Here is a 22,928-nt window from a genome sequence, read left to right on the forward strand (position 1 = left end):
AAGTATGACAGCTCCCTGCTCCCTCCGTTAAACTCTTCCAACTGAACACAGCTACACATACACACTCTCTCACAAACACACACACACCCGGGCCTGACTGACATCAACATTTTGTCTCCAGTATGCAGAGAGGCTAAAAAGTCTGACAGCTGATAGTATCGGTGAAAATAATTTAATATGGCCAAAATTCTTTAGTGCCTCAGGTATAGTTCAACATCATAATTGATAATAAGACAAAAGAGTACAAACTCAATAAAATCCACAAAAATGAGCAATTCTTTTCTTATGAAGTTTTTTTTGTTCACTCAAATCTAAAGCAAGCTGACTATAATTATCAATGAGATTTTCACAGTCATGGATAAATAGTACATTAATGTCAATATATGACTTTATGATTACAATTAGGGATACAAATTTTGGCAAATTGATCAATTATTATAACTAGTCAGGAATTAATCATTAACTAGCAAGCCTAAAATTCACACACTGAATTCTGTGTTAGTACACCAAGATGAGTAAATGGCTGCAGAACCTTTTTTTATTTAAAACAAGGGGCTAACAACTATAATGTTTGTGATTTTATGACCAAAAACTAGGAGGTTGATAAGTAACTGTAATGTTCAATGGTGGGCAACTAAACATCTGCTTTAGTAGTTCTACAAACCCAACTCTAATTTTACACACTAGTCTGTAAGTCCTTCTCCCCTGTACGTAACCTTTTCTCCAGGAGAACATACACTGTTATAAATAAAGGTTCTATGCAGGTACATTTTTCATTCATCAAGGTGCAAAAAATGTAAATGTTCCCTCATGTAACGTTGAGTGATGAGGCGGACGCATGCACTGAGATAAGCAAGATTTATTCAGGGTAAATCCAGGGTCATGGTTGAAACAGTCCAGGTTCAAATAGCTAACACGAAGATAATGAGGGTCAGACATGACAAAAGAACATAGGCAAAAGACAACGGTGGCAAGAAGAACAAAAACACTCCAATCAGTACATGAAACACAAACATTCAGCACATACAACCCCAATTCCAATGAAGTTGGGATGTTGTGTAAAACATAAATAAAAACAGAATACGATGATTTGCAAATCCTTTTCAACCTATTCAATTGAACACACTACAAAGACAAGATATTTAATGTTCAAACAGATAAACCATTATTTTTCGCAAATATTGACTCATTTTGAATTTGATGCCTGCAACACGTTCCAAAGAAGTTGGGACAGGGGCATGTTTACCACTGTGTTACATCATCTTTCCTTTTAACAACACTCAATAAGCGTTTGGGAACTGAGGATACCAATTGTTGAAGCTTTGTAGGTGGAATTCTTTCCCATTCTTGCTTGATGTACAACTTCAGTTGCTCAACAGTCCGGGGTCTCCGTTGTCGTATTTTGTGCTTCATAATGCGCCACACATTTTCAGGGCGACATGTCTGGACTGCAGGCAGGCCAGTCTAGTACCTGCACTCTTTTACTATGAAGCCACGCTGTTGTAACGCACGCAGAAATTGGCTTGGCATTGTCTTGCTGAAATAAGCAGGCACGTCCCTGAAAAAGACGTTGCTTGGATGGCAGCATATGTTGCTCCAAAACCTGTATGTACCTTTCAGCATTAATGGTGCCTTCACAGATGTGCAAGTTACCCATGCCATGGACACTAACACACCCCCACACCATCAGAGATGCTGGCTTTTGAACTGATGACCATCCGGACAGTTCTTTTCCTCTTTGGCCCGGAGGACACGATGTCCATGATTTCCAAAAACAATCTGAAATGTGGACTCGTCAGACCACAGGACACTTTTCCACTTTGCGTCAGACCATCTCAGATGAGCTCGGGCCCAGAGAAGCTGACGGTGTTTCTGGGTGTTGTTGATACAAGGCTTTCACTTTGCATGGCAGAGCTTTAACTTGCACTTGTAGCTGGAGCAACGAACTGTGTTCACTGAGAATGGTTTTCCGAAGTGTTCTTGAGGCCATGTGGTAATATCCGTTACAGAATGATGTTGATTTTTAATGCAGTGCCGTCTGAGGCATCGAAGGTCACGGGCATTCAATGTTGGTTTTCTGCCTTGCCGCTTACTGGCAGTGATTTCTCCAGATTCTCTAAATCTTTTGATGATATTATGGATTATAGATGATGAAATCCTTAAATTCCTTGCAATTGCACGTTGAGAAACATTGCTCTTAAACTGTTGGACTATTTGTTAATGCAGTTGTTCACAAAGTGAAGAACCTCGCTCCGTCCTTGCTTGTGAACGACTGAGTCTTTCAGGGATGCTCCCTTTACATCCAATCATGACACTCATCTGTTTCCAATTAACCTGTTCACCTGTGAAATGTTCCAAACAGGTATTTTTTTTGAGCATTCCTCAATGTTCCCAGTCTTTTGTTGCCCCTGTCCCAACATCTTTGGAACGTGTTGCAGGCATCAAATTCTAAATGAGTGAATATTTGAAAAAAAACAAAGTCTTTGTAGCGTATTCAATTGAATATAGGTTGAAAAGGATTTGCAAATCATCTTATTCTGTTTTTATCTATGTTTTACACAACATCCCAACTTCATTGGAATTTGGGTTGTACATATCCAACAAAGACCAACGAAAACAAGGGGCAAACAGAGGGCTTAAATACATGAGGGCTAACTAGGGATAACAAGACACAGGATTAAACCACAGACAGACAACAAGGGGGCTGGACTGAGACCCAAAACAAAGAAAGCATGTGGACTAGACCAAAACACAACACGCACAAACGGACAGGACTGGGAGGGGCCAATCGTGACACCTTAAAGGTAAAACAGTGGTTTTAAGTTACAGTTCTGCACCTTAAATAAGTTTTTCCAGGTGAAAAGTATATATTTGTACATTGTCATATTCTAACGTTTTAAAACAGCAATAAAATAAAAAGCCTGGTGATGAGACGGAGTGGATTATTATAATTATATTATCATTTCAATGGATTATGGCACCATTATGTTCCCTGACTAAAGGTATTGAGATGTACTAAGATGTGAGAATGTAGACAAAATATTTGTATATTTGTCTTATTTGATGTTTGCTTTCAGTACATTGCTGTAGTCAAGATACTGTCCTCTCACAAACACCACTGTTTTTAACTATGCACTTATTTTTTTAGTGTTTTAATTTTTTGTTAAAAGCACATTGAAAGTATTGATCACTGGTTCAAACACCTGAAAGGTTTGAGTTTTTGATGAGTGCTGACATCACAAGAAAATACTGCCATAAGTGCTATTATAAATATTTACAAAACTGACACTGTATTGCTCAAAATAAAGCCAGATATATTTAATGTATTAGTGCAAAGTAATTTAATTTGTTACTGCAAAATCTTTAATAGGATATTATAAAGTCTCTTCCTGCATTGCTCTGCTACCAACTACAACATGCCAATACAGCCACAAGCAGGTGATCTCCTGTGACTGATATTTTAGAAGAAGAAAGACTCCATCACCACTAGAGGGCACATGATCTCAGACATTTCCAGCCCCATTCAAAGCTTTGTGACAAACTTATTCTCCAGCTTTTCCTGAAACTCAATAACATAATTGTGACACCTGTTTTATGGAAAGCATGTTTCTCCAACTCCTTAACAAACTAAAGTTAGCCTCTTTGAGCCTGACCATGGAATGACCAAGAGTGGATGTTGTCATTTTAGCTTGAAAAATGTCTTTGTGTATACACTACTAAGCATCTTTCACCTCAGCCAGTCCTGTCAGACTCCACTGACTCCCCGAATGGCCATCTGGGAGAACAGGTTTGCTCCTTAGTGGCTCACTCTGTCTTATTTAGAGGCTTTCTCATTCATCACAGTCTAGTTTTGGGACTTCGGCCTGTCCTTAGCTGTTGTGTTGCTATTTGTTGGTGTGCTAGAGTAAGAGTTTCTTCTTTTCATGAAAACAATAAATAATATCATCATCAGCCTCTTCTAACACTACTGTACTGTACAACTGAGCTCTAAAAACTGCCAAACTGCTAAAAGTGCCAAATGGAGCCAATAAAGATACTTTGGAGTGACGCCACAGAGGGACTATTTTTGGGTTCCTAATGAACCTTTCAACAGATAGAAAGAACTGTTCAAAGAACTATTTTTCTAAACAATGTCTGAAATAAGTGAAGAGAATTTACAATTTAAAGAACCTTCATTGTGTGGCTATTTCTGCCAGTTAATCTACCCTCCTAATGTAATTTCTCAAAATTACTAAATCTAACAAAACCAGAAATCCATAAAAACGACCTTTTTAAATAAAACCTTTTGAAGAATTAATGTAAATTCCAAACATTATCAACCACATAATATGAAAGCGTTCATATTGCTACTCAGAGTGAGGCTGTACTGATGCGCTTGGTGTTGCTATTTGGTCTTCAAACAACATCTTACTATTAAAAAGCCCATTTATAAAAGACCACCTCTGTTGTGTTATATGCCAACTGTCTTGTGCCTGTATACCGCTTTCATGATATGTAATTATGTTCTTTTTGAGGTGTAAACAAGCATAAGTCTCAGTTGATTCCCTTGTAGGAATAAAGGCTTAATAAATAAATAAAAGAAACAACGCTGCACTTCAAAGTATCACCTGCATTTTGCCATGAGCCAATTTCTTTTTAAGTGGTAATGAACGACCAGTATCACTCCGCGCAGCCCTTGCCAAGTGTATTTGGTGGCGTTCATAGCCGCCCTATCAAAGCACGGAATGTCTCTTTGATGTTGGGGAAGCAATAAAGCAACGGGAGAGACACTTGATTGCTTGCAAATATCACTTCCGAATGTCATGGCTGCCTTTTCATGGTCACAGGTTAGTTCAAAGATTAATGAGAGTCCCCACTGCCGAAGACCGCTAAGTTGATGGAAAAGGTGTAGGACAAAAAAGCAGGATGTAGAATCTCTCGCTTCTAAGGCTGTCGTCATCTGCTCTTCAGGAGCTTCTCAGAGGTTAAAACAGAGTGCAAAACCAGCAGCCTGTAATCTGCGTGCTTCCGGTTTTAGCGCCAGCTATAACACCAGCCTGAGTTGCTAAGGGGTCCACTCTTCGTGGAGTTACACAACACTACACTACACATGCTATAACATGAGTACAAATGCTTATAGTGGAGAGAGCGCACTGGATTACCGCAGGAATCGTCTGCTGTCAAGCTTTAACCTAGAGAGTGACAAGCCTTATGCTAATGACTGTCCGAACATACTGTCTCTGTCCGGCAGCGCCCTCCAGACATTAATTAAACTCTCACTCTCACTTTCTGTCTGATACCACACCGAGAAGAGGCTAAATATAGAGATGCCTGAACTTAGGAAAAAAAGGCCAAGAGACTGCACTGGAAATTCATTATGACTATAACTGTCAAAATGTTTTCCAAATTACTAAATGATATTCACTACAGAAAGCCATTTAACCTAAACCCATACTGTGAATTCACAATGAAAAATAAATGAAATTCACAGTAAGGAGCAATTTAGTACGTTTCTACCATAAAAAAAGCTGCACTTGTTCCTCTGTGTTTGAACAACTGCATTTATTATCCTGTCTAATTCTGTTCTTGCGAAGTGCAATTACTGCCCCCATTAATTCATCCTCACTATTGTGATGGAACTGTTTTTGGATTCAAACTTGACAATGAAAAGCAATTTAGGACTGCGCCAATGTGGCCTCCCGGCTGAACAAATATTGTTCAAGTGTCAAAACATGTTCAAACTGTAGGCAATAATTTAGAAGGCACAGATTAAGTGATAATTATTCAAGTCAAACTGGGTTTAACTTAATTCCTCACACCTGTGGATGATAAAATAGCTTGTATTTAAATTCCGTTACTAATTTTAAATGCAGAAAACACGAAAAATGCAGCCTCTCTTGAAATGCTTCATAAGATGGATGCTAACGTTGATGTAGTGGGGCAGGGGTCAAAGCGGTCATTGCGATGTGATCACCCATATCTCTGGAAGAATGCAGAGCACACAGAATGCAGGATGTACAGAGATCTAAGAAGACAATAATGTGCACCTACAGAGAGAAGAAGATTGACAGATACACAAATATTACAGATCCTACCTGCTAGTCCACCAGAGTACCGCTATTACAGGAGTTAGAAGCATACATATCTGTTCAGCATTTCTACTGCTTTGAGATATTAAACAGTGTGCCTTCATTAAGGAAAGCTGAATCGATTTCACATCAAGTTGATGCATGAACTCTCTGTATGCAGAATCCACACATTATGACCAGCAAACAAACACAGAAATAGATGCCCTGTATTGAGGAATACATTACTTTCCTTCCAATTTCAAATCTATTAATACTAACACAAAAAACTCACAGAAACTCACCAGAACTTCTTGGGCTTCCCAATTCTGAATGGAGAGCAAGGCATGTTGGGTCCTCCTGTTGTCTCAGTCTTTAGATTTTTTGGATCCTTTAACTCAAACCTTTTCAATTTTCCACAGTTAGCACTGTTATCAAAGTCCACTGGTATGTCACACACACAAAGAGATGAAGGAAGGCCTTGGGAACAGATTGGTGCTGTATCATGTACTACTGGGATGCTACTTCACTTTGACAAGCTAATGACAGCTCGATATTGCTTCATGCTCCATATGGTCTGAGTCAGGAGTTGAAATTAACACCCTTCAGAATTAAATCTGCATGCCATCTTGTTTGTCCTTAACTTCCCAAGAAATGCCTTCAGTTCTAGTCTATCTTAATTTCACTACTGAATAGTCAGAAATTTCTTGCAATAAAAAAGTGAGACACATTCTAATCATACCACTGCTCCATCAACACTATCCTGCATGCACAGTTGTAGAAAAATGCCTCCAGCTCTCAATGCAAAATACAGATAAACGACAATATCTACAGCCATAAAATAAATATGCTAGGTAGTACTTCTTGTCTCCTCTGCAGAGCAGATGCTCAATAGGCTCCCCTCTCCCTGGATGCTGGGCAGAGAGTGCTGCTGCAGCAGCAGGAGGCGGCTGAGGGACGCCAGTGGTCAGTGCAGGGGAAACCTGAGAGAGAGAGAGGCTCCGACCGGCTGACCTTCAGGGCTGGACGAGCCTGCTGTCCATCTGCTCCTGGGCTCTAGAGCAAGGCCTTCACACACTTCCTGGCATCACAGGCACACACTTTCTCTCGGTATGCGCGCACAGAGGAGGGAGTGTCGCTTCTGCACCTCAGTAGCTCTGCCCTGCCAATGCTGCAGATCTGTCGGCGGTTACTGTGGCAACCGGACAGCAGGGCTGCAGCGTGTCCTCCCCGGCCTGGGACCGCTTTCTGACTTCCTGTCTGCCTTACCCAGAGCTACTGCCAGGCTAGAGCACACATCAGCCCATGCCAACTAGCTCAGTAAACAAACATCAGTGCCTTTGCTTTCATACTAGTGGGTAATAAGTTTGGGAAGTAACCAAATGTGAGAGGAAAAAAGGAAAAGGGATTTAGACTGAAGTCCACTAGTCACAAGCAGAAGTGTACGACAGAAATGAAATGATCTGAAAAGTAGATTTAGGCTGAACTCTGCTAGTCATGATTAGTAGTATGGGACAGAGATGAAATGGTCTGACAAAGCCTAAAAAAAAATTGTCCATAATTTTAAATGCACCAAATGTCATTTTTTTTCAGAAAAGGGACAAACGAAATTATGATAAAATATAAAACTTAACAAAAATAAGAAAATGGTTACACTTTCAGAAAAGCATGGTTGGGAGCTTAGTCAGATCTAATTGTCTGTTCAGTAAAGCCAAAATTAAGACACTTCTAAATGGTTAATTCACTGTGCATTAGGCTTTATTCATGATGTACATAAACAGAGTATCGGTACGTAATTGGAGGTCTGTTAAGTCTTCATATTTCAGTCTAACCCTTCCCACAAGAAATGGTGCCTGGTGCCAGAAGAGCTCTAAATGACATAATTATATGCAATTTTTAGTCACATTAAACATATGGATCACATTGGTTAGGTCAAACGAAATCATCAAGCTTTGACTAATCTAGGGGCTCTCAACCTTTTCCACCTCAAGGCCCACCTGTTTATAAGTACAAAGCATAGCAGCTGACAAGCAGAAAATAATAATAATAATAAATAAGCATTTTTATCGCTTAATTGCTCACACTAAAAACCTCTGAACCTCAGGGCCTGGACAAGGTCAGACCGCCTATTTCACTTCAGTCACACAAACCAAAATTTGTAGTTATGTTAAACAACATTACATGTTAAAATGCCTGTTTGCAGAGATGTCAAAGAGGGGGAAAAAACATAGATGTAGATGTGGACTGTGGAGCTGGAGACTATCACATTTTCACTGAAAAGACTCGTGTCTTTCCCACAGGAGTAGCTATTTGGTCTGGAGATGTCTTTTTAGTTTTGAAGGTTTGAGTGCCTCATTTAAAATAAACCACACTCTACTCACTGGGCTTTTGGATCAGCATCATCAAAATCAACAATAATAATAAACCTTGATATCTGCTTCTTTGTCATTAAGTAGTCAATCTGAAGTACTGAACCACTGAACTACTGAGGTCACTGATGCACAGCCCAAAAATCAAACACAGATCATTACTATTATTTTAAGTGTCATCTGTTGTTTTTATCAGCTGCAGGAACAACGGAAGAGCAATAAGAGTCTGTAAAGAGTCAGGAGTTAAAACAGACAGATTATACTGACAGTATATGTTCTGCAAGAAGAGGAAAGACAGCTCTATTGAGGAATTCCTTCATCAATAGCATTCGTCATAAAATGAATAGCTGACCATAAAATGTGTTCCCACCAGCACTGAACTGAACAGGTTTTGGTTGAAAGCAGATTGAGACCCGCAGGTTTTACCAGATCAGTTCAGCTGTTTGTTGCAGACCTAAATACAGGTGGAGTGTTCACACACATCAAAATGGAGCAAACTAAATAAAAAAGTTTAGATAGGTTCACACCAAGCAAGCTAGGAAAAAGCTCCCTGAGGAACCTCTCTATCTCTGACTAACTGTCTGCACTGCTCCATGTGGCTGTGCTGTCTCAAACTGATGATGTGTAATTAGTCTGCAACTGTGGTGTTTTTATCTATATATCTCTACTGGCCCACTACAAACTAGTGCTTCCACCTGAGTACAGGCCCATGAACCACTAGAGGGTGCTTTACGGACCACTGGTGAAACATTGGACTAATCCATATATATGCAACAATATTTAAATCCAATGCATGAAAGCAAATTAATTGTAAACAAAGTAGTCACACAGAAAACAATACTCACCATAAGCTTCTAGCTTTGGAGAATGTCTTGTCAACTCTGAAAGACAAGAAGAACGTCACATTATAAACAACACTTTACACATTTACTGCTCTTTCCATATTACCAGACAAAATTTACCCAATCCATTCAAACACGTTTCTCAGATTGTTTCTTTTTCAATTTGTTGATTAAATAATGTATTTCAATTTTAAACTATGAGTAAAATCCAACTCTAAATGCAAGAAGGACTGAGCAGAGTCCTCTTCCACTCAGTTGTGTATCACCCATGAAAACATTTTAACAAATGATGGACGTTAAGGACAAATGCAAGGTCAGGAAAGTATCTGGCAACTCAAAACCTGGATGAATTACTTAGCGCTAGAGTTACACATGTTCTATAAAGCATATGAAGTAAGCAATGTGTATAAACCATGTTGTGTAGACCCAGCGGGGTTCAGCCTGCCAGTGCCGACCACGACTCATCAACTACCTGCTCCCTCGCTCCCTGAGCGGGGAGCAGGTTTCCATGGCACCCATCTGAACAGCCAAAAAAGAAGTCAGAATTCACTTAGGGCCCTCTCAGAGATGTACACAGCAATCTACACCAGCCTCTACAGTCTGATAGACTTGTCCACCCACAAATTTCTTGCTCCTTCTTTGAAGTGGACAGGCTCATAATAAATATGCTCCATATCTTTCCTTATTTAAACCAACACAGCATTATAGTTGTTTATGGGCTGCAATGTTGCTGATAGGAATCATTGAGAGACAAGGAAAGATGATAAGTGATCCTTCATCTTATCAACTTTAATGGGTCCATATCATGGAAAAAGTAAACACTGTTACGATTTCAAATGTATCGTTTAATCCCCAGTCCATACAGTCCATACATGGAAACAGTGGATTTAATATGGGCAAACTTAGCCCATATTAAATGCACTATTTTGTGATGTGGTGTCATGAAAACCAATGCATTTACATCTGCGCATTCACACTGCAGTTGAAATGAATGTTATAGCTTGACTGTTTTTTTGAATGAAGCAGCCGGTCTAAGCCGAAATTCATGTACATTGATCTGTATATATATGATATGCTTACATAAAAATGAATTATGACCTTTTTTGGTACATCAACCCACTGAAATAAGTAGACCTCAGGGAAAACGTATGGCCCTTTTAAAAGAAGAGAGCAAAGAGGAACACACAAAGCATTGACCTGATGCTCTTTAAACAGCAGAGCCCTAAAAGAAAAAAACACACTGATCTAATATAAAAGACATAGTGGGAGTAAACCACGGAGAAACAGCAGTGCTTAAGATTTGCATTTTTATGTCCCAGTTAGTTATATGTACATGTCTGTAATATGTATGCATTTGTATATTTCATGAATGCATATTTTGAATTAATTTATAACATCCCATTTCATAAGCTCAGCAAATCCTACATGAATGCATGTGTTACATAAACGTCTCAATGGCATAAGCACATCACGTAAGGCAAAGCATGCACAGACTGAACAGATGTTAACGCTGTGAACAGATCGCTTTCTACCGTATGCCGTGATCCAGCTTGCCAAGCACTTGTGGGAGATGCTGCTTCTGCCACAATCCTTCACTTAAGCCAGTAGATGGAGCTGTGACGCAACCCTCACTTGTAATTGTAAAGATGAAACTGCTTAAAGAGACTCAATAGTCTCAGCATAGGAGAACCGGCAGCACCAGAACTGTCGTCTAATTAATTTTTTATGTTGTCTGTTGTTACTGTTCAATGCACAAACACTGGAAAAGATGTACTGTTCAAAAATGGTGAGGTATTTAGAGATTCACAGAAGTATGATGACCTTGAGAAGTTCAAGGTAACTTTTCATCAACTTTTCCAGGTATTCCAGTTATTACTTTAGGACAGTCATGCGCTGCATGGATTTGTTTTTCTTGCTCAAACATATCTGAGTCATAGCAATTAGCTATCAACCACATCTTGAGCTGAATAAGGTGTGTTACAGCAGAGAAAACACAGAACAGTACATCGCAGGGTGGGGCTCTTATATTTATGGCATTTGGCTGACGCTCTTATCCAGAGTGACTTACAATTTGATCATTTTACACAGGTAGGCCAAGGTGGTGTTAGGAGTCTTGCCCAAGGACCCTTATTGGTATAGTGTAGGGTGCTTGCCCTGGCTGGGGATTGAACCCCAGTCTAGAGTGTAGAAGGCAAAGGTGTTAACCACTACACTAATCAACCACCAGCTCTTCAAACTGGAGGTTTAGACCATGTGATCAGGTATAAAAAGAATGAAAAAAAAAGAGATTAATTTCATATGGTGAAAAAATACAAAAATACAAAAATACAAAGGGCTTTCCTTTACATTCTACGGTTACATGTACGACATCAGTTTTTTCTATTAGTTTACTTAAATTGGAGATGAATATGAGGATATAGAGAACCGAATATGTTTGAAGTAGTAGCGGGCAACAAAATGGTATGTTGTAATTATTGTAGGGTTGTCAAATGATTAAAATAATCAATTGTGAATAATCACGTTCTTTCAATAACTCAATAACATTGTATTCATCATGTGAGAATAATGTTCTTCACCAGCGTCCAGTGAGAGAAACAGCGGCTGCACATTCCAACTCTTCTGCGACTGAAGTCTCTCTCTCATACTGCTATGTTGTGTCTATGCAGCTTTCCACTTTGCTGCTGATGTAGTTGTTTGGTTAGTTTGCTGTTCTCCCTCGAGCATCGTCCTCCATTGCTAATGATATAGATTTTTCTGATATTGCTGGTATCAGCAGTGTATGATTCTTATAAATCAGCAGTGATAAATTCCTAGCATTACAGAAGCTGGAAATAACAATGATTTTATCAAGAGACTCATCACAATGATCGCTGAAACAGTTAACATACTACACACAAGAATGGCTTCAGAGTAAGAACATGTGGTTTAAAGGGTCAAACTAGAAAAATTAGTGGAGCATGCATTTTCTTAAATTGGAGAAATAAAAGGTAATATTGCTGTATTCTATTCTAAATGGAACTCTTCTTTTGTATTTTGATTCACTCCAGGTTGTGCTGGATAACTGAATTTTTTTCTCGCTTCAACAGTAATATCGTTTTAATTGTTGTAAAGTATGGGAAGTCTTGGTGTGTTGGTGTGTATGTGGGTGTGAGTGTTGTGTTGTAGGTTGTAATTATAAAACCCAAGTTCGCTAGTGGATTGAGTTATTGGACGCTGTCCATTGTTTCGCCTATTGTTTATTGTCCTGTTTTTGTGTACTTGTCTTGATGCATTTGTCAGATTCCTTAAATGAAAAATCAATAATAACTAACGCATTAACTTTGATGAAACTACATTATTGCGATAAATTACATTCAAATATGTGTTTCTGAGTACAGCATGGATATCATCAGTAAGACACTGAATAACTGAATATATCATAAAAAGACCAAATACAACTGCAACTGACTTGCTGAAAAGACTCTCTTAACTCTTTAAAATGTGGCTCTATTGTTTTGCTGATCGCATTTTGTCAGTTTCAGCTTGTTTGTAAACCTCAAAAAGACAAAAGATCATGAAGTATCATGAATTGTCTTCACGTATGATGATGTTATGTTTTTTTCTGTATTGTACACCCTTAGTTTGAAGGATGTACAATGTTGTATGAGAGTAATACACAATGATATTGAATATAATGAAGAAGGTATACTTGGCAAAAGTGGATGTCCTGAGGCAACTAATGCTGTTTATAATTTTCATCCAGATTTGCACACCTGTAATGCTCATGTCAAAAGTCTGATCATTCACTAGGCTTCTGGGGAGAGAGACAGAGCTGCTCTATACTCTACTTCTAAATATTTTCTTTTTAAGTCTGTTCCCTCTCATATTTCAGTGTATTTTACTTTCAGTGCGCAGCCACTGTCCCCTGGCGGGTGTGCTGCTATGGGAATCCAGTCTCCTTACTCATGTTTCCAGTAACATATCTGTCCTGGATTAGGCTGCATATTCTCTGGATTCACCCACCAGCATCTGACAACAGCTCTGGTATCCCTGTTTCCGAGCCAGAAATAGAGAGGGGATTTATATGTGTCACGCACATCTAACTGTAACTCATCATCAGCACTGCGCAGGTTATTTGATTTAATTTGGCTTTTGGGTTATTCATGTTTACTCACAAAGTCCTGAGTGACACCTACAGTGTTCACTTAGGTGTAGCTGGATGCAAATAAACACTGTAAGAGCTTGTTCAACCTTGGGGACATCATTGTCTACATGTGTCAGTGTTTGGGTGTATTATTATACTGTATAACTGCAAGTTAACATAAGATTTTATTCAAAGTATTTTTGGATAATTTCTATCTGTCCATTTAACATGAAATGTTCATAATAGGGAAAAATCTTCAGTCTAAAAATGTTATTATTATTTTGACATAACAGCAACCATAACAGGAACAATACACCATAGGTGATGTACAGGAGGACATCCTAAAATTCATCATTCTGTACCAACAGCACATAGACTAAATGGGCAGTACATCTTATAAATTATATTACATCTTCACAATTATTGGCAGAAGTATTTAAAGTGAAAGACAAAATAGTGCTGATGTAAAACAATGTAGAGATGTACACATTTGAATCAAGTAAACTCATTTCTTCAGTCTTTTCAGCATAGAGGACACAGGCGTTGATCCTCCTCTGGTAACATGTTTCACATCTGACACTGCTGACACACAACACTAAACTCTTTAGTGCCACTTAAACTCAAGCAGAGTATCTCCCCTTTCACCAAAGCTCTAAGAGTACAGCTTTCCATCTGGGTATTTATAACACGTTCTCTTTTCAAGTCTGCTCATGCCGGTTGCCATAAAAATAATGGACACCCTTCAGGGGCCAGAGCACAATAGGAAAGAGGCTGCTACTGTAAATACAAAGGCATTCTGTAAATACAGCATCTGAAAACACTGAGGCCCTTGAGGAGTGCACAAACAGCTGATAATGTGTTGTATATTGGTGTCTGTTAACCTTTAGGTCTTACTATTTCTGCCAAACAATGCGGCCAGTCACAGACAAAAGGGCCCTCTGAGTAACCCATCTCTTCAGTATGAAGAGAGCCTTACAAAAAATAGAGTGCAGAATCTATTTTCATTCACTGTTCTGCTTCATAAAGACACACTGCTTGTTTTTGTCTAGATTTTTTTTATTTGTCTCACAGACAGGGGCAAGGCCAGGCTCCTCTAGTTAAAGCATTTTACAGTCTAGCAGTCGAGCTACTAAAAGAGTTACTGACCATTTATTACATTTATGCACAACTGAAGTAGGCCCCTGATTGCTTTTACAGAAAAAAAGGAATATTAAAGAATAGAGCAACTGAAACTAACTGTACTTGACTCTTAAACACACAATTTCAATACAGTATTGAAAAACTAGAAAATGAAACTTTCATGTGTGTCAAAACGTAAAATTTATGGCTTCTCATAGGGCTGGACAATAAAACGTGACATAACTTTAAAAGATAGAAATATAAGAAATGTTCGATAAATGTTCAATATAACAGACCAACAGCCATGGTGGCATTTTCTACTGCAAGCAAAGTGACAATCCTCCACGAGAGGGCACACTACTGAGTTTTTTGACATGATTGTGGGGGTCAAGGAGTGAAATGAGTCACCAAATCTCAACGTCTGAAACGTGGAGTTATATATTCCCCTTTTGAATGGAGCGATTGGTGATCTGTTCTCCTGTGACCAGGTGTGAGTAACAAGATAAGTGGTGTAACTGTACTGGCTTAGGGCGAACTCACTTCTGTGCTAACATCAGCATTAAATCACATCTCCTCCACACAAATACAGCAGTGTTACAGCGATTGATCAGTCCTTTTAAGTATTAGTGCATTCCCAAGCAACGAAAGTGAAAGAAAGAAGTGGGTTCATGCAAGTTATATCCTTGATTTAAACGAAAGTAAACTGAGGATGCTATGTGGCAGTAGAGAGTGGGAGAATGCTATCTTTACATGCTAGCTATTTTTAGCAGCTGGCTAACTTGAAGCAGCGCTCCATCACTCACACAACATGGTGAATTGATGTAACTGTAGATCAAACAAGACAGAAAAGCGTTGTTTTCAGTTTTTTTTACCTAAAAAGAGGACTCTGTCTAGCGTTAATTCACCCCTCAAACTACTAAAGAGAAATCCAGATGTCTGCTAGCTGGTGTTTAAATATTGTGATATTCTCTGACATGGCTGTGGTAGGAGTGATGGCAGTAAGGTGGTGTGATCCATCACTGACGTATCAAGCCAGATAATGTTTGCTGTTTCATAATAAGCTGGTGCTGTCGAGAAACTGAACAGTTTTGAACAGCTAAAAAATCTGTTCTCTTTCTTAAATTATGACTATTACAAAAATTGCGGCTGTGCTTTTCCAGCTGGTTGAAAAACAGCTAAGCAGAAATTTTCTCCCACTCTCCCATGACAGACCTGTGAATTGTTCCACGGTTGGTCAAGTGTTTGTCAAGTTCTGACCTTTTCATTTAAAACAGCAATTAACCACACAGGAGCAAAAATCAGCCCTCAAACTTGAACGAAATAATGATTTGACATGTAGTGCAATATGTATCGATATTTGATTAGAACATTTTTGGCCATATCACCCAGCTCTAGTCTCTCGTTTACTGTCTTCTGGGGAAACATTCAAATTCAGCATTCAAAATGAGCCATCTGGATTTAAGCAATGAGTAAAGTGAGAAGTAAAGGGGAGGGGCTAATGCTACTGACTGGAAGTTTTTGGAGCTTATTTTCTTGAGGTCTAGCATGGCATTCTGAAAAAGTTCAATTTGAGAACGTTTATTTATCTGAGCCAAAATGTGAGCTCTGTAGAATCAAGACAAATATTGAAAATCTAATCAAATCTTGATCGCAGACCTGAAAATTCTATCAAATTAGAAAACACATGTCCCATTGGCTCTAGAACTACATTGCCAAATCAGGCTAGCACACTATGAGCAAATGTGGTTTAAAACCATATTTGTTCTTATGCTAACTTTCCATGTTAGCTTATGTTGGGTGATATCAGCTCCCAGCAGCTTCAGCAAGGCTGGCAATGTGTGCACGGCTGTTCACTGTCATAAGTTTCACAATTACAGGTTTGGCACAGTGAATATAAATTCACAGCAGAAGGAGGATGTGTGTTTTATTAACTGTTCACACATTAGCTGTGTGAAAAAAGTATGCACACAAATTATTTGGTGACAGGATACTGCCTTCCTCTGTACAGATTATGGAGAACCATTGTAGCCCCATTGTGTTTATGTCTGATAAGCCTTTTGTTTGAGCACATCCATAGCATGTCTACAGCTCAACAGTAAGGCCACTGCAGTTCAAACACATAAACATATTCAATAGACAGCAAGACAATATTCCAAAACACTGAAGCATTCAAGACGTCATTGAATATTTTAATCTAAATGCGAAAAACAACTCAGGCTGGGCAGATCAAGGCATACTTGAAGGTTTCAAGTAGGCTTCAGTAATATCATCTTACTATATAAGTTCTTGTATGTTTTTGTAATATGACAGTATATCAATGAAATAAGGGGGAGATATTTGACATGTTTAATATTTGACATATTCAAGACATGTTTACGATATGTATCATGATATAGTCTGAATTAAATGCACCAGCAAAACAGCAGTGTAATATTTAGTGCTATAAAAGCTACCAAAACTTCAAACATAATAGCATTTTTATTCAACATTAACATACATTAATGAAACAAGATAATGACACCCAGTGCAATCACCGTACATCAACCGCTGTTGCTTACAGGCTGTCTATGACTAGTCTTTTGCAAATGCCAGTACATGCACTTGCTCAGATATACTGGCATACTGCAACGTTATTTATGGTCACAATGGTAATGCATCATTATATTACACCATAATATGTCATACTGACCACCCTATGATTAAATGCTGTCAGCATTCTGTTCTGAGTTGCTTAAGATCAGGATATTAGCAGACCTCAATGACATTACAAACATATTTCCTCATTTTTAACATTTCTGTCCCTTCTCACATTCCCTAGAACATCCAGTGAAATGGAGCCTGGGTGTGGTGAGACAAACAAGAGTTCCACCCAAAACTCCTGCAGGAATTAAATGTTCCAAACCATGCTTGCTATGGGCCTAGGCCAAAGTCATGACACCTGACCTTTTCAAAAGGGCCAGCTAAAAGGAATGTGACCAAGAAAAGAAATCAATTAAGTGCAATTTGTGTGAATAAACACAATGTGTCATTTTAACTATTTAAAAATAAATTATATTAAATATTTGCAAGTGTGAAAGGTTGAAGCAAGTTGCTAATGTCCTCATTTGTCAAACAGGCTACCTCCCAGCAGTGTTTCCATTAAAAAAAAGGTCTCCATCTTCACTCGTGTACTTAATTTATTCGACACAGGTTAATTGGCTACACAGACTTCAATTATAATCACATTATGATAAAACGATACAGTAAATTAAACTCCACCATCCCGTCTCCTTGAGTTCTTGGTTTGCATTTTTAAAATGATATGAATTCTTATGTCTCTGAGTCTACTGTAACATGCTTTTCTCCTGGTGTGTGAGTGTATTTATTGGGCTGGACAAAGGCCTTAGTGTTCATCAGATGACTCATGAGAGGGAGTGATTTAGCATGGGAGGGGTCACTCTCCTGTACACCCCCCTTACATAAGACCAGCTGGGTCTATTAATCTAAAGCACCACTCAAACTGCCCTGAGGACACACAGTGTGCTCAGTCTTCATCATGTTAGTTCAAGCTTTAGAACACTGGGTCAAGGTCTCTGGCTGGCCGAGACCAGTATGTTCCTCCTCGACTCCACACTGGCTCCTCCTATTAATCTAAGTGACCATTGTGAACTTACTGACAGTGATTTTAAGCAAATAATAAGTATATGGTCATACAATTATAATCATATAATAATAAGTATATGGTCATATAACTATTTACAATCACAGCCCTACATTTTTTATGTCTGATAGGCCTTTTATTTAAGCTGATTCATAGCATTGACCACAGATTAACAGTAAGACCACTGTTGTTGGTCTTGTTTGCTTCTCTAACACTATAATTTTCGTTTTGTGGATTAATAAAGTGTAATCTGAACTCTCTTATATCATCTATTTGATTGTCATTTGTCAATTGTTTTTTTTTTAATTATGAAACTCAAAGTCCTAAAGAAAAAATAATTTATTGTGAGGGATGGAGCTTCCCATAAAATGTAAGTATTTTGTTAGTTATTAATTAGCTCCAGTTTTTCTTATTTTCATTAGTTTTCTTCCTACAAAGAGTTTTTGTTTTATTATAACAACATCCTCATGCTTTGTAAGGTTAGGTTTGAAAACATTTTACATATTTCTGCTATTTTAATCATGATGGCCTTTCTGTGTTCAAATTAGCCAGGTAGACCAGTATGAGCATTAAAAAAGTAAGCAGGTGATTTATAAGCTTAGCTGTCTCTTTTAAGACTGACATATGAACATGAAACCACACAATTCTTTAAAATATATGTTTTAAAATAAGGTTCCTTTTAGGGCAAAACAAGTCAATACTTTTTGGTGTTTAGTTAGCTGGATTTTCAATAATGCCAAAAAATCTACGGTAGCATCATCATCAGCTGACTAACCAACCAGTACGGCTGTTATGCTCTGCTTCTTTGTGCATTTTCTGTGCAGCTTGATGATGTCTAGCTTGTATCTTCTGCAGTACTGTGAGATATTCCTCAGCTCCTTATTTTGCAGTACTCTGGTATATGATCTTGTCTCCTTCTTCTGTTTTTTGAGTGTTTTAATCCTTTACCAGCTTCTCTTAGTAAAACACAAAGAAAAATTAGGGAGGCTCAGGTTCAGATTTGTCTTTCAAATCTAATATTTAGGACAGTCTGTTTGCAAGGTTATTTGCATGTGATCAGATCAGATCTGATGCAGGCTACATGTTTTATGGCATATCTATGCTGGTTGATACAGTAATGATGTATGCATGCTGCCTAGTATTTGTATTTCATGTCATAAGTAGCAGAAAAAAAACATGAAATCTGATCTAAGCATTCAGATAAATCTGAATCATATATGGTTCAAATGTGGTTTAGATCAAATTTGTACACATCAGATTCAATGTTTTTTTTCCTATTCAGACATAAAAATCATATACCAGTAAATCAGATTTGCATCAGAGCTGCTTTTGCAATGATACATGACAATCCAAAAAATCTCTTCCCAAATTTCCTGAGATAAAGCAGTACCAGAGATTTTTTATATGCTGTCCTGCATTTTATAAAAACTAACGAGAGGAACCAGCTTTTTTGTGCAGTGCTAAGATGTAAAAAGCACCAAGATCTGTTCTATGCAGCTTTCATGCTTTTTAGTTTCATTTGGGAGGAGTAAAGATTACATATGTAGGTTAAAGAAAAAGACATTTACACTTGGCTCAGTTACATCTCCAGTGCATGTCATACCATCTCCTGAAGTGGTCTGAGTGAGATGGCAATTTGTCCTCAATGCATGTTGATTGCATTTACAGCTGGCCTTTTCAGAATTGGCTAGCTATCCCATCAGCCCAAGACACTCAAGTGGCTTTGTGTAAATGGGCTCAGAGAAAGCAATGTTTGGTGTTCAAAGTGACAAGTTGTTGGAAAGGCATTGCAAACAGCATCATGCCTCTGAAATACTGAAGATGGCTTGAACACTGCAATGTTGTTTCAACACCTGTATCAATAATTACAATCTCTCTGGTGAAGAAGCAGTTGCACCATTAAAAACATATCCAGACTAGACATCTGCCAGTATTTGGTCATTTGGTACACTGCAATATCAAACATGCATGATAAAATTATCATGAACACTTTGAAACATTGTCATGGCAATTGCAGTCAAAGAGCTTTTTCTCCCTCAGATGAAAACACACATCTCGCCCAGCATGGAGCAGGAAATAAATGTGCAGTCTCAAAAAACGTATATTAGTAATCACAAACTGTGTAAAAGTCGAAAGCATAAAAGCATCTCAAACTTAACCTTACTTATGAAAACTTATGAGTTTTGTTTAACAAGCAGTTTGGCAGACTGCAAACAGGCTAACAGGTGAATCCAGTAATATTCAAAGTTAGGTTTTACAGTAAAACATTTACTAAATGATTTACTGTAAAACTGAAATATAAAAATAAACCTAAATGTTTGTAACAAGCTTTGTCTGCTCAAAATCTGTGTGTAATATTGAACACAATTTGGTGTTCGCTTGATGCTAGCATAATGGAAAATCTTATATTTCCACCAGCAGAAATTACAATTATCATCACAAGAATCTTTTGGTGGATGAGATTCGTCCAGAAATGCTTAAGGCTCTGGATATTGGGGGGCTGTCATGGCTAACACGCCTTTGCAATATTGCATGGACCTCGGGAACAGTACCCTTGGACTGGCAGACTGGGGTGGTGGTCCCTATTTTTAAAAAGGGGGACCGGAGGGTGTGTGCCAATTATCGGGGTATCACACTGCTCAGCCTTCCTGGGAAAGTCTATGCCAAGGTGCTGGAAAGGAGACTCCGACCGATAGTTGAACCTCAGATTGAGGAGGAACAATGTGGATTCCGTCCCGGCCGTGGAACAATGGATCAGCTTTTCACCCTCTCACAGATTGTTGAGGGGGCATGGGAGTTTGCCAACCCAGTCTACATGTGTTTTATGGACTTGGAGAAGGCTTATGACCGTGTTCCTCGAGATATCTTGTGGGAGGTCCTCCGGGAGTATGGGGTGCCGGGGCTACTACTCCGGGCTATCCAATCTCTGTACTCCCGGAGTGAGAGCTGTGTCCGTATACTCAGCATTAAGTCAGACTCCTTCAGGGTTAGCGTTGGACTTCGCAAGGGTTGTGCTCTGTCTCCACTCTTGTTCGTGATATTCATGGACAGAGTGTCAGGGCGTAGCCGGGGTCAGGAGGGCATTATGTGTGGAGGCCGGAGGGTGGCGTCTCTGCTATTTGCAGTTGATGTTGTTCTTTTGGCGGAATCACATGGATGCCTCCAACGCTCGCTGGAGCGGTTGAAGTGTGAAGCGGTTGGTATGCGGATCAGCACCTCCAAGTCTGAGTCCATGGTCTTGGCCCGGAAAAGGATGGCATGCTCACTCCAGGTAAGGGGAAAGGACCTGCCCCAGGTGGAGGAGTTTAAGTATCTTGGGGTCTTGTTCACGAGTGATGGGAAGAGGGATCGTGAGATCGGCCGTAGGCTGGGACAGGCGGCAGCAGTAATGCGGTCACTGTACCGGACTGTAGTGGTGAAGAGGGAGTTGAGCCAAAAGGCGAAGCTCTCTGTTTACCGGTCGATCTACATCCCAACCCTCACCAATGGTCATGAGCTGTGGGTAATGACCGAAAGAACGAGATCGCAAATACAAGCGGCGGAAATGAGCTTTCTTCGTTGGGTGGCGGGCTACACGCTCTGCGATAGAGTGAGGAGCTCGGTCATCCGGAAGGAGCTCAGAGTAGAGCCGCTACTCCTCCGCATTGAGAGGAGCCAGTTGAGGTGGTTCGGGCATCTGATCCGGATGCCCCCTGGACGCCTCCCGGTGGGGGTGTTCCAGGCACGGCCTACCGGGACAAGACCCCGGGGTCGCCCTAGGACCCGCTGGAGGGATTATGTCTCCAAGTTGGCCTGGGAGCGGCTTGGGGTCCCCGGGAATGAGCTGGAGGAAGTTGCGGGGGACAGGGTCATCTAGGATTCTCTGCTCTCCCAACTGCTACCGCGACCCTGTTTGGACTAGCAGGCAACGACGATGATGATGATGAGAATCTTTTGATAAACTGAAGCTACTAACAAAGGGACCACATTAAACACTGTTATGTAATGACTCTCACTGAATATATATGATTATATGACACATGCCAATTTTATGTTGGGACAATAAAAGTACTGGTTGCATGTTCCTTCTATATATTGTATTGGAGCATATCCCAGTTTTTTTTTTTTTTTTTGTTTTTTTTTTACTTAATTTCAAATATTATACATATATACTGCTGTTAAAAAATACATTCAAATTGTATTTTTATGACACTGAAAAACATATTTTTAAAATAGTCTTTTTAGGGAATATTGTCACAACATCATGAACGTATCATGAAAGTGATAAAATGCTAGGTAATTATAATTTATATTGGCATATGCCTGCCCCAGATCTTTCATCTCTGAGCACTGTGGCCTCTGTGCATATGAAAGTTATTCCAGCAATAATTTGGAGATGCCCTCTTACAAGCATATTATGGATTTTTACATGGTAGTGTTAAGAATGGCTCTTACAGAGAGAGGAAACAGTGCTGGAATCTACACAACGGGTTAGACCTCTGTCTTTATTTCCAAAAACCTCCATATAAACAAGCACTTTTCCTTGCAACTTTGTTTTGTTTCCAAATGTTTCTTTTTAAATCACTTGTTTCCCTTAAGCTTTAGTTATATAATGGTAAAGTCTACCATGACCTACAACTTACTCTGCTCCAAATCTCTGTCATTAGTGGAGACTACAGATTAAATGGCCATTAGTGCTCAAAGCTAGCCTTGGTCTGGGAGAGGCAAGATGCAGTGATGTATAGCCTTCAGAGAACCCTTAACCTGGTTTTGCAGGCCAGCAGACTGAGCTCTCTGTGTCTACATAATGGA

The 22,928-nt window shown here is 39.2% G+C and overlaps 1 protein-coding gene across 17 annotated transcripts in view; it reads right to left on the reverse strand.

The window, feature by feature from the left end:
• Nucleotides 1-22,928, reverse strand: part of LOC108434374 (RAP1 GTPase activating protein) — a 130,826-nt gene that overhangs the window by 77,831 nt on the left and 30,067 nt on the right. For 15 of the 17 annotated variants that reach the window (XM_037541269.1, XM_037541270.1, XM_037541259.1 and 12 more), the window contains one exon: nucleotides 9,259-9,294. Coding sequence is in view for 15 of the 17 variants with exons in the window: in XM_037541259.1 (XP_037397156.1) it covers nucleotides 9,259-9,294 (36 nt within the window). In the remaining 2 variants the exon portion in view is untranslated. Of the gene's footprint in view, nucleotides 1-6,349; nucleotides 6,838-9,258; nucleotides 9,295-22,928 lie in introns of those variants that run through there. The other 2 variants (XM_037541260.1, XM_037541262.1) reach the window with 2 other exon arrangements.

This window comes from Pygocentrus nattereri, chromosome 9, assembly GCF_015220715.1.
Source record: "Pygocentrus nattereri isolate fPygNat1 chromosome 9, fPygNat1.pri, whole genome shotgun sequence".
Lineage (NCBI taxonomy): Eukaryota > Metazoa > Chordata > Actinopteri > Characiformes > Serrasalmidae > Pygocentrus > Pygocentrus nattereri.